This window comes from Globicephala melas, chromosome 8 (genome assembly GCF_963455315.2).
Source record: "Globicephala melas chromosome 8, mGloMel1.2, whole genome shotgun sequence".
NCBI lineage: Eukaryota > Metazoa > Chordata > Mammalia > Artiodactyla > Delphinidae > Globicephala > Globicephala melas.
In genome coordinates this window covers 36,038,796-36,055,613 of record NC_083321.1, presented here as the reverse complement: position 1 = coordinate 36,055,613, position 16,818 = coordinate 36,038,796, and the positions used below count along the sequence as shown (strand labels likewise).

Below are 16,818 nucleotides of genomic sequence, written 5' to 3'. Positions count from 1 at the left end.
AGGTTTTGACCGAGCAGATATTCTTGGAAATGCCTACCGGTGACATCATGCTTTGACTGGCACAGTGAGGAAAGGAAAAGAATTTGTAACACAGTCCCTGCTGACATGTCAACGGATGCTTCTTTTAGAGAGACAAACACCCACACAGACTCATAGATAGGTAAAAGAGAACAGTCCAAAGCTTTCTATGAATCCGTGTAAAAACTGCATATGATCCGGTAGCAAGTATACACAGAAAAAGGAAAGAACAGTCCTGGCTGAAGTGACTGGGAACGGTTACATGAAGGTGGCAGGATGAGAGCTGATCCTTCCAAGACGGAAAGAGAGGGAAATATTTTTTCCAGTCTCCTCTCGTTCTTTAGAGAGGCAGCCTTTTCTGATTATTGTAAATAATAAACTCAGTCTTTAAGGACTTCTGATCAAGTAAGGGTTAACTCCTCATCGTTAATGAACCGAAGGCGTACTTCTGAACTATCTTACATTACTGAAATGGACAGGATTTTAATTAGAAAGCCAGTTTCGGCGAAGGTAAATGCACCCCCTTTGCACTGAAGCTCTGCCGGCACCATTATGAACTCTTCCCCATCTGAGACAGTGAGACCTGTGTTCATATTGTTCTTTCCTGGCTGTAACTCTTTGAGGCAAGGGTTTCTTGTCATGCACAAATGCTTCCCATCTGATCAAAAGCCCGGCTGGACTATTTTGGGCTTTTGGCTTTAGGGAGAATTGTTCCAGATGAGCCCAGAAAGTAATTAGCTCATGCCTGGAAGGTGACACTAGCTTGTCTGAATGTGCCAGGTTGGAAAGCTGAGGCCCAGAGCCTCGCTTTGGAACTGACCCACCTTTCCTCCCTCATTTTTAGCTGTAAGTGTGTTACTCAGGTGCCGGTGTGACCACCTTTGAGAAAATAGACAAGGGAGAGAAGCTGACAGGGACGGGGATGGCTCATCGTAAGCGGCCTCCTCTTCGTCCCCCTTTAGGGTTTGAGCCGGGACATGAATCTCCAACCCTCTGACTGACTCCTTTCCTTCCAGCGAGTCCCACCACTGTCACCCAGATTAGCTTGTCCAACCCGACCATGCTGAGGACCCACAGCCTCTCCAACGCCGACGGGCAGTACGACCCGTACACGGACAGCCGCTTCCGGAACAGCTCCATGTCCCTGGACGAGAAGAGCCGAACCATGAGCCGCTCGGGCTCATTCCGGGATGGGTTTGAAGAAGGTAAGAAGCAAGGAGGTTGACCCTCTCTCACGTTGTGCAGAGCGGTTAACAGTCCTCTATACCGAGTTCACGTCACTGACCTAAGAGTCCACCTGTACAAGTTTCCAACTCGCCACTTACTCTGGGGCGGGGGGCTGGGGAACTCTGAATTGTAGGGTCTGACTCTTAATTAACCTCGCAGGACGGTAGGGAAGGACTTCCCTGGTGGCGCAGTGGTTGAGAGTCCGCCTGCCGATGCAGGGGACACGGGTTCGTGCCCCGGTCCGGGAAGATCCCACGTGCCGCGGAGCGGCTGGGCCCGTGAGCCATGGCCGCTGAGCCTGTGCGTCCGGACCCTGTGCTCCGCAACGGGAGAGGCCACAACAGTGAGAGGCCTGCGTACCGCAAAAAAAACCAAAACAAAACAAAACCTAAAAAGGACTGTAGGGAAGACAAAACACGGGTGAACCCTGGGGTTGACCGAGTTCCGCTCCAGGCTTCTCTCCCTTGGACGTGGGCCCTAGCTTCTTGGCATGCACTGCCACTGTGAGATTCAGCCACTGGCACACCACCTTGGCAACGCCAGTTACTGGAGAGTTCGCTTCCCTGTGCCAACACACCCGTATGGCTTTGGGAGGCTGTCGGCAGCCACGCCTCTCCCCTTCGCTCCAGAATTTTCTGTTTCTTTTCTCAAGCACCAGTTTTTTTAAGTTTGTTGCTTTCAGTTTTGCCCTTTTCCTTCTTTGTTTGCTAACTGGGAATATTTGGTGTTGGATTTTTATGTTTTGTTCATTTGAATCAGAAAACTACAGTGGGCATCTTCATCAGCCATCTTCCTAACTCAGTTCATTTCTCTTTCCTACTTCAGTCAAAGTGTGAGTTAGGTGAGCAAGCAGTCAAAATGTTGGGAAGGCATCTCACCCCCACCCCCAAAAGCTTCCCACAGATGGGGATGATAAGACATTGGTGTCAGTACCGGTGACAAATGGTTAAGAATATGGGATAATAATACCAGGGTTTGAATTCCAGCTCCACTACTTCTGAGGTATATGATCTTGGGCAAGTTAACTTCACCTCTCTGTGCCTTTGTATTTTCACTGATGAAGTAGGAGTACCAGGCTCATGGAAATATGAGAATTAAATGAGATAATATATATAAATGTTAATCCAGTAATGTTAGTACCTGTTACAGCCTGAAAACTGAGCTTCAGCATTGATGTCCTGGAAGTCCCCAGCCAGAGGAGGGGGGGACTCTTGGAGCAAATGGAGCCAAGGCTGAGGGCCATGGCCCTGGTTGTGCCTTTTCTGCCAGTGACAGAACAGAATGGGGGGTGGGGAGGGGAGTCACAGGCACTTCCCTCTGCTCCCAGGTCCCTGTGAGAATGGGGAAAGATGCCCAGTGTCCTCCTGGTAGGAAAGAACAAATAAACTTGTGACTGTCGAGGAAACCCCTAAACAAGTCAAGAGGGAGAGAGATGCAAGATGTCAGCTTCTGCCCTGCCCAGTGTTCTTTTTAACAAAAGTTGTAAAGAGTTTAGTTACAGAGCAGTCGCCCCCTGGTTAATCTTCCTGAATTCTCTCCACTCTGATTTATGTATCATTTGCGTCCATTGAGCAGACACTCGTCTGTAAATCCATCTGTGGGAACCCACTGGGACAGAGGATTAAGGAGGGGCAGAGCCTGAGTTACTGAGAGCGTTTTGCTGGATTTAAGAGCTAGAAATCAGTCGTAATCGTGGAGGGCACGTTGACCGTAAGGTGAAGGAGTAGGCAGTTTGTCTTTAACATTTTTCTGATCAGTGGGCGAACCAAGCATGGCCACAAAGCATTTCCCAGCCCTCCTGATAATGACTCATGAATGGAGAGTGCCCTGTGCCCTATTCATCTGCTGTGTCCCGTGTGTACCTGAGTGAACCGTGTTCAGTGCTGCAACTTGTCCAAACAAGCACACTTGACCTCATGAAGGTCCAGGACCGTTACAGTATCATCATCAGATGGGTTTTTTTTATTCCATCTGGAATCAAGCCGTCAGGCAGCACCACTGTGGCATATCCGGGATGTCAAGGTGACATTGATATAAAGGGCTTGCCCACAAGCAGCGTCTAGACTTTTGTAAACCTGCTGATTCATGATGATGTGGAACTGAAGCGCAGCGGTAAAATCAAATTTGGGGAGAAGAGGTAGAGACTGCTGTCGATATACTAAGAAACATGTAACATCTTCATCTTTTGGGAAATTTGACATCAGATTGATTTTATTTCTTCCAAGGCTATTACATTACAAAAACAAAATAGGGCTTGTGCCATTCGGTGTTTTTAATTCCATTGGGGGACGACTTTTTTTTTTTCCCCCCTCTTGAATGTATAAACTCCTGGTACTGCAGAAACAGTTGGGAAAAAATCCACATCTCATGTTGGGACCGAATAGAACCTCCTTATATTGATAAGAGGCAGTTAGATATCATATGCCAGAAAGCAGAAAGCAAGTTTAGGAAGAATTAGCACAAGTACTTGAGTGAGGTTTTTGTGGGATTTAATTAGCACTTTCCATTTTGAAGGAAATGGAAGTCATAAATATGTAGATGAGGTACAGGCACGGCCCAGGTGCAACCTTTCAAGGTTATTTCAGGTAAATTAATTTCCGTCAGATGCATTATGCAATCTTCAAGTCAACTTTAATAGTGCACTTTAGGGAGACGCTTGAGGCACTTTTCAAATGAATGTTTTTGGAGAAAAAAAAATCCAGGGACTTTACCAGTCATCCCTAAGAACTGGTGCAGTCTAAATCAGTTCATATGGAGCCCACAGAAACGGAGCAGCTTATTAGTAAATAAATCTTGTGTTGCAGCTCTCCTGTGTTTCTAGCCCCTGAGTTACACTTGGATTCAAGTCCTGGCACCTCCACTGTTAGCAAGGTGACTTTGGGTAAGGGACTTGACCCTGTTCAGCCTATTTCCTGTTCACTAGAATGTGGAAAATAAGTACAACTGTACCTACTTCAGAGGACTGAAGTGAAGATTAGGTGAGATAAATCCTGGAAGGCATTTAGCAGAATGACTTTGAAAGGGGTTTATAGTAAGTACTCAGTTCAGTGGTAGCTGTTGTTACAGTTGTCATGTTTGGTTTTATCCTTCTCCCCATGGGCCATTTCAACCCCATCTTGTTTATGGCAAAGTTGAACAGAGGAAGTGACTTGGGGACTTTTTGCAGCCAGAACTATGTCCTGAACTCCTGATTCTCAGCCCTCTGTGTTTTTACCCAATCCTGCCTTACACTTGTCTCTTCCTTGGCCACAGCTGGGCTTTCTCACGTGTCTGAAGCAAACCCTGCACCTTCATCAGCGTGGTCGCCATTTTCAGTTATGCTTCCTCCGCTGGTAGAGAGGGCAGCCCATTAGCCATCAGAACTGCATCTCATTCTCACCGACTCCTTCCTTCCACAGCCCCCAGTGGCAGAGCGAGGACTAGAGTGCGATACCCAGACTCACTTTCTCTCTCTGCTGCTGACCAGCTGTGTGTGCTTGAGCACATGGCGTAGCCTCTCTGGACCTAAATTTACTCCTGTGTTCATTATGGATAGAAATTCCTGCCCTGTCTGGGAATAGTACCTACAAATTCTCTATGATGAGGAGGATTACTTCAAATGGTAGTATGAGGAAGTGCTCGATTAGTATGAAGCTGAATATATACATATATCTACGTCTATATCTATATCCGTAGATATATATATGGTGCCCAAGTGTGACAACAGAGGCATTTGTTTGCTTTATTGGCTGGAATATGCCCAGTTGTCTCATTCCATCCTGTGATTTCACCCCTACCTGTGCCTTCTAGTTCTTCTCAAACATGCACTTTTTGCTTGTTTGGTCCCAGATTGTGCCTATGTAGACTTAATGAGGGGTTTAGGAAACCATTCTAAATATACCAAAAAGCTTTACCCAAAACAAAAAACCCTCAGATACCAGTAAACAAGGTCACTCGAGGGCAAAGCCACCTCCAGCTTTCTGGTCTGCAGGTTCTGTCCCTGAATGCTGTAGCACCTTAGGCAGGTTGTTCCACCTCTCTGGGTTTCAGCTGAGTCAGCGGCAGAGAAGGCCTAGATATTCTCCGTGGTGCCTTGTATCTTCAGGTTTTTGGAGGCACAGATACAGGGAGGAAGCTGCGGAGCACGCTTCTGCTGCTGTGGCTCTGTAAGTCTCACAAGCATTCTGTGGTCCAAAAGTATCCCAGCCACGTAACCCGGGCTCTGCCTTGGCTCAGTTTTCTTGAAGGAAGGCCAGCTGCAGTGGTTCAGGCAGCCATATTTAGCTCTGGGTTGATCTGGAAAGCAAGGACTCTTTCTTTGGACCACAGCCTCGCTGTTGCTCTTTACAAGTGAGAGGAATGAATTACGGAGAAAAATAATTACCTCCACCCGAAGCCTGCCGGACGCGCTCCTCTCTGCCTGCGGCCCCAAGCCTGTCTTGCGGTATTGCTGAAGGCAGTATCAGTGAATCCATGTGAGTGAGGTAGAGAAATACAAGAGACAGACCTCCATTTCTCAGCAGCCCGAGTCCACGCAGCAGCCCTGTGCAGGCCTCCGGAGCGGGCGTCTGGCAGGCGCTGTGATTGAAGGACGGCTCCGTGCTAGTCACCTCTCTTCCCTCAACTTGGCCTCCAGCGTAATTTCCCCCCTAGTGTCTGTGTCGTGGGGCTAAAGTAACTTCCCCCTTTGGACCATTAGGCCGCTAGGTTGGGGCATGAGAGGCCTCTGCTAACATGTGGGCATATTAACACTGAAAGCCATTATTGGCCGTTAACACCTTCAACTGATTTTTTAGGGGCATGGGCCTGATGAGTCATGGATGGAGAAAGAAAGGAGGAAAAGATCTAGAACCTCGGGCATTGCTGAAGAGGGTGGATCTGAGTGACGGTGCAGGGATAGCCTCAGAGCAATTGGCACCGTCTAAGAGAGAAGAGGACCAAAGTGCAAGCCGAGAGCTGTGTGGGTTAGAGGAGGGAGGAAGCCCATCCCGGTGGCTGTCGGGAAATGAGATGGGGCTCCAGGAGAAGATGCTGTTTGAGCTGATCCTGGTGATTTGGATGGGTAGGAGTGGGAAACTTCCTAAACCAAAGGAACTGAATGGGCAGAGACTCTGAGGTGGCCAAGTACCACGCAGGCCATGCTTGAGAGAGCCGTGCAGGATTCAGAGTGCGACAGGAGCACCTAAATGAAGGATGGGAGGTCGGAAGCTTTGTTGGGGAGACGGTGTGGAGGCACCAGAGTGGTCGGCTGAGCCGTTGCTGGGATATCTGTGGGCAGGTAGCTTCTGCCAACCGCCGATCCAAGTTGAGTTCACTCCTTGGGTGGTAGGTGAAAGCCGTATAGTACACATGGAAAGTTCTTCCCCAGCCTCCTACCCTCAGACCGCAGGTGAGAGCGCAGCGTGGGGTAGAGGCATTCCACTCCTGGTCAGGGAAGCCGTGCCCCATTAGAAGGTCTGTGATGTCTCAACAGGCATATTTCTGTCTTTCAAACAAGTTGTTGGGAGATTACTAAGAAAATGTCGTTAAAGAATCTGGTTTCCAAGAAGAGAAGTCAGCCAGAATACCTAGTCCTGGAAAAGACCATGGTTTAAATTACATGAAAACAGAAAATAAAATGTCTCCATTGGCTGGGGGCAGGAGGGGGTGAGGAGGGTACAAGGATGGTACCCAAAATACCAGTCGCAAACAGAAAAGAGAACACTTTGTAGATATGATAGAAATCAAATGAAGAATCTATGTTTCTGTGGATATGTTTTCTAAACAAGGTTCTAGCACATGGTCATCTAGAATGACTTTACCGTGGCCAACAGCCAGCATCCCGTGCTCAAAATAATCAGCTCATCTTTTTGCTTATACAAATGGCAGTTGCTAGCAGGATATAAAATATATATGCAACCCAGTCTTAACCCTAAGGGAATACATCAGAAAAAAGAAAGGAATAAAATATGCTGGAACAGAGCAGGTAAAAGTTGCCTCTGGGTAATAGAATTATGAGTCACACAGGTTATGGCAGTGAAAATGCTTCTTAACATTTCTCTGTACTTGAAACATATAACTTAGTGATTATGTGTTATTTTGATAGTTGGAGCAGGGATAGTATATAGAATGGTGTAAGAAAAAAAATTGTGGTAATAGAGAAATGACTCCCATAGAAAATGATTCCTTACTTGACACTGACCTGTCACCAAACCAGGAAAGGTTGGGTCAAGATGAGGTTAAGTTGCTGCAAGCCTGGTAATGTCCTCTAATGCTGAGTTTCTCCTTCCCTTCCCCTTTTCGGCTCCGTAGTAGCCAGCTGTGCAATTCACCTTTTCTATCTTTTCTTTTTTTTAAACAGTTCATGGATCCTCACTCTCCTTGGTTTCCAGCACGTCATCAATTTATTCTACAGTGAGTAGAAATCAATGCTGTGTGGCTCTCTGTGTCAAAAATAAAATAGCATGTCTCCTAGAGAGAGTATTTCCATTATAAGGGAATCAATTAATTAGGGAACAAGGGTTGAAATTCACAGTTACTGATGTACCAACCAATAAATCAGGAGCTGACTTTTGTTAAAGTGGCATTGTGCTTCGAGTGGTGACTAGTTAGAATGTGTGAGATGCCTTTTTCGACTTTGTGTCTGCCTCAGTTTCTTTGTCTGTAAAGTAGAAAGGACAGCAGCCCCTACCTTGTGGCATTGTAATGAGAATTAAAGTTATGAATATTACTGTTCACTGCAATATAAATTCCTTGAGGACAAGGACTTTTTTCTGGTTTTATTCCTAGTGCCTAGAACCGGGCCTAGCATATAGTAGGTGTTCAGAAAATACGTTTGCGTGAAATAAGAAAATGCACGTAAAGCAATGAATAGAGTGTATGCAGCACAGAGGAAGCGCTCGTAAATGACAGCTGTCATCAGTGAGAGGTCTACTGAACAAAAGCCAAACAATCAAATATAGTACTGGATTTATTCAGTATGCTTACTTTTTATAGCTCTGTGCATAACTATCTTAAAAACTTTAACTTGGGAATTCCTGTAGGAAAAAAAACATTTGATTAATTAGGAATTGGGAATTCTTTAGCCCTTAATTCCATGGAGGACAGATGTTTGAATAATTCAGTTTTTGGTAATGCCAGGTGTCTCGGCTCTGTAGTGGGACAGACTGTAGATAGCCCCCTGTAAGTAAAAGACCATCCCAGAATTAAGCCAGAGAGCCCAGGCCCTGACTATCTTTCTTAGGCCTATAGTGAGCAAACAGACTTCAGTGGTTGCTGACACGGTCTGATTTGAAGGACCTAGAAACGTTCTCTTCTGCTCCTACCCACCTTGCCCCTCCAATTCCACAGTACCTCTTTCCTCTGCTAGTCATCTTGTCTGAAGTTTTATCAAAGTCCTGGCTTTCATTTTCAAGACTTTATATATGGTAACCTTGGGAAGGGGTTATTTAAGCCGTTACCCAAGAAAGCATAGGGATGGCCTTCTAACGATCAGCTATTGCATCTACTGAGTCCTTTCGTCTAGAATGAAACTCTGTGACATGGGTACCAGACCAGAGGTGGTACTTTTCTGCCTAGATTCACTTCTTCCACGGTATTTACTGGCACCAAGTCTCTGGGCTGAGCCCTGAGGGCGTGGTTTAGGTGGAGAGAGGAGCCTGCTGCCGAAAGAGGAAGCCAGAGGCACAGAGGGCACGGGGGGGGGGGGGGGGCTGGAACTCTAGTTTCACAGGGTTGGTGCAGTGCAGACATTTCAGCGCCCAAACCCCATGTTTTCCCAGGGAGTTCCCAGGGTTTCCTGTCAACACACTTTTCATTCAGAAAAGTGAAAAATGGGGGCTGGCCTGCGTCAGCCAGCCTGGGAGGGAAAGAGCACGAGCTCCTCCACCTGTGAGAACTCAGCTGCAGGAAGCCATCACTTGCAGTTCCTGGCTGCTTCCCCTTCACGCCAACCACCGGCAGTTCTTACAGCTACAGGCCTCTCTTTCAGTAGCTCTTGTTCTAGGTGTGTGGACCTGAAATTCGTGTTTTCATGAAATTTGAAATTGTCCTTTCTGAGTTGATACAAATTCACAAATTACCAAAGACCTAATAATAATAATTTTTAATTCCATGTTTATCTGGATAGTAGGAGACCCGAGGCCTATTCATAGTTTTTCCCTTACTGTTTGACTTTGGACAAATTACCTCCTTACTCTGGGGGTCTCCGTTTTGCCCTTGGCCTCAGGGAGCTAGGCCAATTGGTCTCTGAGGTCCCTACAACCTCTGACATTCCACTAGTCAGTGAGTCAAAGGTTCCCATGGACTGTTCTTTATATGTGCCTCCTCTGAGAATGTAAGTTGCTTTTGCAGACTTTTTACAAAATACTCTAACCTTTGAATATTTTCATGATGGAGTGGTATGCTAATTCCAAGGAAAACTGCAAGTCTGGCTAGACTCTGCTACCACCAAGCACTGGTGTGTGGTCCCTTATCTATTATTAGCTCCTTGGTGATGATGAAATTCAGAAACAAATGCTCAGGCGCCTTTGTAAATGAAAAGGTAAATAAGTTCGTATTTGTTGTCTAAAAAGAGATCCTTGGAGTCTCTTAAGTTGCCACGAACCCAGACCAAAGAGTCTGCTTAAGGCCAGAGTGTTTTAAAGGCTCTTATTGGATGATAGTAGGCTTTCTCCCCCCTGAAATCCCTGTAATTCTTAGATATTCAATAATGTTCATTCTGGCTGCAATTTGCCTGTGATTTTAATTCCAAAGGAAAGAAAAGACAGCCTGATGCTAAATAAATGCCATGAAGAGGTCGCGGCCGGCCCTTGGAGTAGAAAAACATTGAAGAGGCCACATGTGGCCTCAGATTGGCTTTCTTGGTTGGTGGGGAGCAACAGTTGAGTTCCCAGGGGAACTGCCTAGTGGAGAGCGGCCCGGAGCTTCTCTCGGAGTTCCCAGATGTACAGAAGAGCAGCAGCAGCTGGGGCAAGATGCAAAACACATGATTTCTCCAGGCTGCTGTTGAGAACAGGATTCCAACCCCAGAGACAGGTGGGCACCGAGACAGACAGTGGCAGCCGCCCAAGGAAGGCTGTTGATAGAAGTGTTTAGAAGTAGGGCTGGTCCTCCGTGGATGGTTCAGCCTGCTAACAGACCTCCATTCGCCTCCCAAATGTTAGATAGCTGTGACGTTATCACCATTCACTTTTCTCCTTTGGATCAGACTCAGAAGCCAGGGCCTTATTTCTGGAAGGCCTCCAGGAGAATGTCGCTATAGTCAGAGCAGGAGAAAGTGCTGGTTAAGATCATAGGCTCTGGAGCCAGACTACCTTGGATCCAATCCCAGTTCTATCACTTATCAGCTGTCGCCATGAGTAAATTATATCAGTACCTTCTGAAAGGGTTGTTATGAGGATTAAATGAATAATGAATGTCAAGTGCTTGGAACCGTCTCTGGCATATAGTAAGTGTTCAATAAAATGCTACTTATTATTACCAGAACGTAAGCAACATAAGATGTGAGGGACTTGATCATGTTCACAGATGTATCCCAGGTTCTTAAAACAGTGCTTGACACGTAGTTAGAAATCAATAAATATCTGATGGTGGCGGGGATGAATTGATGGACAGGCAGACGGACAGACAAAGAGAGGTGGTTGAATATTATCAGAGAGGGAAGAGTAAGCTCTGAGGACTTCTCCAAACCTTCTCCTGAAAGTGTTTCTTAGATGGGGAGATTGTCCAGCTGTGTGACTTTAGGCAAGATATCTAACCTCTCTGAGCCTCAGATGGAATACAAACCTACTTTGTGGAGTTACTGCAAGGATTAACTGATTTGGCCCCAGTGCACCTAACAATTAGTTACTGCTGTTAGAAGCCAGCCTGGAGGAAGGGCTTTCTGGGGCAGGATCAGGAGTGAGGGCGGTGGGAGCAGCAGGACGTGAAGGGCGGTCAGACAGGAAAGGGCTACCCACCTGTCCCAGCTGTTAGATATCGGGACTGCGGGGCCTAATGAATCATACCCCTCTGCATCCTGAACTAATCGAGAAGTAGAAACCAGATGCTGACTTTTTAAAAGAATGGGTTTATCACTAGTGAAATTGGATTAGGACACACATAGAGGACTCAAGGACAAAATAGGGTCCTTCCTGATTTTCACTCACCTACCTGGCTCCCAAGTCACTGTTCCACCCCAGTGAAGTGCAAATGGTGGGGTGTGGAGAGAAGGGCAGGAACACTTCCAATATTTCCAAGAAAGGGCGTGTTTGCAGAGGCAGTTGGGGAGGGTTGGGGGTTTCTTCATTTATGGACCCCCCATGGGAACCCCAGAAGAGAGAAGGAATAGTTCCCCCTGCTGCAGGTCCCCCCAACCCATGTGGGCTCCCCCTATGGGAAGAGGTAGGTAGCTCGTAGTCTCTGGCCGGCCGACTGCTGTGACACCCCAGACCCAGGGCCCAGCATGGAAGGCTTTGCCGGTAAGAGGGCCTACAGGCTTCGTCTTTACTCCCCAGGGTCACAGGTAACTGGGGGACTAGAGATGGAGCAGCAGGAAGGGACAGGCCACCTTCGTCCTTACAACCTGGGGAGTCACCAGGCTGGCTGACAGGGGTTCCCAGCTCCCCCCCCCCCCCCACTTCAGGAACCTTCCTGACCTGCTGCTTCAGTGCCCTAGGGAGATGAGAGGGAGGGATAAAACGGGGCAGAATTAATCTATGAGCCGTCCTCCCTGCCTCCCAGGTAGGATCGCCAGATTACATACAGAATGCCCAGTTAAATTTGAAATCCAGGTAAACAACGTATCATTTTTTACTATAAGTATGTCCCCAATATTGCATGGGACATACTTAAACTAAAAAAAATTCAAACTTAACTGGGTGTTCTGTTTTTTTATTTGCTAAATCTGGCAACTCTGCCCTAGCGTACCCCCTTCTCATCACAGCTTCTCCCTGTCGTCATCTCCACATGGGGACAGGGGGCTCCTCACAACCAAAACAGGAGCGTATTTTCTAATTCTTTCTCATTTCTTAAAATAATGTGCTGTTCGTATTTGGCCTTTCTGATTGGTCATATTAATTGAACCACTTTATCCAGAAAAGTCCATCAGGAAAGAAACTAATAAATCTTTAAGACTGCTGTAAGTGTCCAAATATGGTACTCCCTGTAGGCAGGATTATACTGTTCTTAGCTCCTCAACTGGTCTAATTTCTTCTCTGTTTTTCTTTACAGCCAGAAGAAAAATGCCAGTCAGAGGTAAGGAAGAGTTGGCTAGTTGGATTTCGTCTTTCGCTATTATCAATTATTTCTCCCAGCTCATCCTGTAAGTAGACTCCCAAAGCAAGTAACTCTGTGCCCTGTCGTCTTTAGATTCGCAAACTACGGCGGGAGCTGGATGCCTCCCAGGAGAAGGTTTCCGCTTTGACCACCCAGCTGACAGCAAATGTGAGTACAGACCCAGGGCGGTAGCCATTGCTACCTCTGAGCATTATAGAAGCAGTGTGGTATAATAAAAAGGACATAGACTTTAGTATCGTGGGTGTGAGTGTCAGCTCTGACACTTAGTGGCATTGTGCTTCGGGCAAATTCTTTAACTTCTGAGCCTGCCTTTGCTCATCTGTGTGTTGGGGAATGATAATGTTTAGCTCTCAGGGGTGTCATGTGATCAGTACCTGAAATAGATTAAGTGCTCAGAAATGTTCATTTCCCTTTCTCTTTCTGAAAATTTTCATGTTAAGAGAAAAAAAAAAAGTCTAAGGCTCCACAGTAAATAGCTGACTGCTCTGTAATGATAATATACACAAGTACGTGTTCAGGAGGCACTGCCAACTGGCGTTCAATTCAGCAACCGTTTGAGTGCCAACTATGCCCTGGGTACTGTGGGTTCAACAGCAAAGCAGGCACAATCACTGTCATCTTAGTGTTCTTTGTCTGGTACAGCAGAGAGACAAAACAGTTTTGCTATAACATGATAGCTGTTGTGATAGCAATAAAGGGTGAAGGTTGCGGGAATATATAGGAGGAGCACCTAGATCAGTCTTGGTGGGGCTGGAAGAAGTCAGGAAAGGCTTCCTGGAGAAGGTGACATCTGATGAATGCTGTGTAGGGGAGGATGCATGGGAAGGACAGCATTCTAACCAAAGAGTAATTCGTGCAAAAGCCCACGGTGCATTTGGAAGCTATAAATAGCTCAGTGTAATTAGAATCTATGGCTTGGATGTGGGGAAGAGGCTGGGGTGGAGGGGGGAAGGAAGTGGAAAGGAGGGAGGCATCGAAGAAAGGCAAGGGTCAGGCCACATCATGGAGGCTCTCAGCTGTTAGGTGGTTAAGTCAGCTTCCTGACTGTGGTGTGTTTATAGGATGTGAGGGGTCAGAGTAGAGGCAGAGATGTCCTACCCCGTCAGATCAGTCTATAAAGGAGCCCGCAGAGCCGTGAGTTGGCGAGGGCTGAGGCTCAGAAGGCAGAGCCTGAGGTTTTGGAAGGTGCTGAGATGCCTCAGAGGCAGGGCTTCCTGCTTGGGAGCGCACAACCCAGCTTGAGATCACATATCCGTGTGTGTGAGCCTGTCAGAAAGCCACCTGCGTGACTCCCAGCATGCTGTTAAAATGAAAAGCAACTTCAAAAGCTTGTCTTCTTTGGACCAGGGAGGTAATTAATATTTATCTGCAGCTTTTGCCCACATAATTCCTGGCTTGAGCCTGAGTCTACTCAAGGAAACTTGCCATTTCACTTTAAAGTCTGCACATGAAGTACCTAGCACGGTGCTTGACCTTGATTATAGGCTCAATAATTGGTAACTACCCATAACTGTTCATTCTCCCGAGCTCTCTTACATTTCTGGAAATCTTTGGGGGTTTTTTCAAAACAATATACTAGGCTACTGTGTGTGTTTTTGGGGGTTTTTTTTGCGGTACGCGGGCCTCTCACTGCTGTGGTCTCTCCTGTTGCGGAGCACAGGCTCTGGACGCGCAGGCTCAGCGGCCATGGCTCACGGGCCCAGCCGCTCCATGGCATGTGGGATCTTCCCGGACCGGGGCACGAACCCGTGTCCCCTGCACCGGCATGCAGACTCTCAACCACTGCACCACCAGGGAAGCCCTACTGTGTGTTTTATAATCCTTTATTTTCTTGACTTCTTCCTCCATCGGTAACTCTATCCAAAGAAGATCAGAAATTGATGTTAGATCTGAAATTTGAGGCTTAGAGCCTAGTTAAGACGGCAGAGGTATTCTTCTGTGGGTAGTCTGCATCTCAGTAACCAGATGCATGCGTTCGAATCCAGCACCTACCCCAGACCCGGTGAGCCAGGGGTCTCCTCGAAACATGTGAGGTTTGACAGCAAGTGATTTGGAGCCACTCCCCTAGTTAAGAATTACGGCTGCCAATGGCTGCCCCTTACTAATGAAAAAATAGTAAGTATTTACTTATCAATGAACTTGGATGAATTCCTCCAGTGACCTCATGCTTCCCCAAGGGACCTTACATTGGGCCATTTGGAACTGTCCTCTCTGATCGAGAAGAATGAGATCTCTCACATATTATTATTTCAGAAGTACGTTTTGCTCTTCACAAAAGCTATTGAATCCACTATTGTTTTCTTTTTTTTCTTTTCTTTTTTAAAATTAATTAATTTATTTTTGGCTGCGTTGGGTCTTCGTTGCTGCGCACAGACTTTGTCTAGTTGCGGTGAGCAGGGGCTAGTCTTCGTTGTGGTGCGCAGGCTTCTCATTGCTGTGGCTTCTCTTGTTGCAGAGCACGGGCTCTAGGCGCATGGGCTTCAGTAGTTGTGGCACGTGGGCTCAGTAGTTGTGGCACACGGGCTTAGTTGCTCCGTGGCATGTGGGATCATCCCGGACCAGGGCTCGAACCTGTGTCCCCTGCATTGGCAGGCGGTTTCTTAACCACTGAGCCACCAGGGAAGTCCCAGTATTGTTTTAAAGTAAACATTTAGTCTTGCCACACACTGCCAGCAGTGCTAACGTGTTTTACTGTCTGCCATCTTTCTTGCAGGCCAAGCTGTGTTTGTTTTTCTAGGACAAACTACTCAAAGCCACCTTCTCTGAGTGTTTTTATACCACTTGTGTTTGTTTTCCTGGGAATACGAGATTGCTGCTTGCCGAGAAGGCTGTTGTGCGGCTCTAAACCAGCCTCCTGGCCCATATTTTCATAATCGAGATCGTGACACAAAGTCAGTCCTTTTGCTCACCAGCAAAATGCAATCCTCTGGTTCTTCAGAGCAAATGTGGTTCCTTCTTGAGTTGTAAAAACATTCTCTTGATAGCAGTCTTCATGGGGTCAGGTTTTTGCTTTTGTTTTTAACTGAAGAGAAATTTTGAGTGCCCACAAATAGAATCTTGGGGCAATCAAACGAGAATTGAAATAAATGGAAATTCTGTCATTTAAATGTGACCTTGTCATTCCTTTGAAATGCAAGGGTAGCAGTCATTCTTTCTCACATCCATATCCTGGCTTCATTCACTTTGTGAGTGTCTCGAATTGGTTGGCTTTTGTTCTGCCACATTGTCCCCGTCAAACTAAAGCATATCTCTTTATTTTAAAATGCAAAGGCATTTTCTCAATTTTTAATAAAGAGAGAGCATGCAATCAGAAAGAAGCTGGCCAGTCCACTTAACATTTCTATCTCAAGTGCCCTTGCTCCCTGGCCGATGGAAAAGAGACTCAGCACTTGATCCTAGAGATGTCTTATCCTCCATCTCCCTGTTTGATGAAGTCCAGTAACCGAGGCCTCTCACTCACCCGTCACGTCTCTCCTCAGACTGAAATGTCCACTGACCCTGACCCTCCTCACAGCACAGGGTGACGGCTCCCCTCCCACCCTTGTCTTCTTCACTGTGCATCAGTCACCTTTTCCTCTAGAAGTTTCCAGAACCATCAGATCTCACTTCTCCCAAGACTCAAGTATCTTGCTGGTCCTTCTGATTCCTCCTGTGACCTTCTGTGTATCGACCCACCCCGCTCCTAGAACCCTTTCTTGATGTCTCCACACCTGTGTTCTCATAGAATCTTTTGTCACTTTCTCAGTCCCAAACCCCTTCCTTTCCCTGCAGACTCTAGTCATTCCTGTGTTTTGCAATTCCTTATCAGTTTATAGGTCATTTTCAACTATATTGTTTCATTCAGTGCTCACAATCACCCTGGGAGGAACATAGATATTGCTTCCATTTTACAGATGAAGAAACTGAGGCCAGTAGGATTAGATGAGTTGTCCATTCTTTATTCTTGGTTTTAACAATATTATCAGGATCCTAGGTCAACTAACTAATATTTCACCTGCTGCTCTGTGGAAGAAGGAAAAAGGCTTAGTGTTGGGGGACAGAATGGCATCTTGCCCTTGAAGAGGGTTTCAGAGAAAGGGGCAGATAGGGAAGCCTCACATTTCTCAATTCTATGGTATATATTTTTTTCATGTTTTTCACATCTCTGAAAATTGGATGCATATTTCAACTATAATTGGCGGCATTTTGAAAACTGTCTTTGTAAAATGTAAAATAATGGTGTGTCTGATGCTGTCTTCTAACAGGGATACCAAAGTGCAGGGGAGCCCCAGGGAAAGTCATAACTCCAGGGAAAACAGTGGGCAGGTTCTCTAAGGAGGTAGCAGATGGGCCTTTCGG

At 46.5% G+C, this 16,818-nt stretch overlaps 1 protein-coding gene across 11 annotated transcripts in view; it reads left to right on the top strand.

Annotated features, from left to right (window-relative positions):
- NAV2 (neuron navigator 2) overlaps positions 1-16,818 on the top strand; it is a 766,131-nt gene that overhangs the window by 708,305 nt on the left and 41,008 nt on the right. For all 11 annotated transcript variants that reach the window (XR_009564890.1, XM_060303433.1, XM_060303429.1 and 8 more), the window contains 4 exons: positions 1,035-1,223; positions 7,565-7,617; positions 12,415-12,438; positions 12,553-12,627. Coding sequence is in view for 10 of the 11 variants with exons in the window: in XM_060303433.1 (XP_060159416.1) it covers positions 1,035-1,223; positions 7,565-7,617; positions 12,415-12,438; positions 12,553-12,627 (341 nt within the window). In the remaining variant the exon portion in view is untranslated. The remainder of the gene's footprint in view (positions 1-1,034; positions 1,224-7,564; positions 7,618-12,414; positions 12,439-12,552; positions 12,628-16,818) is intronic.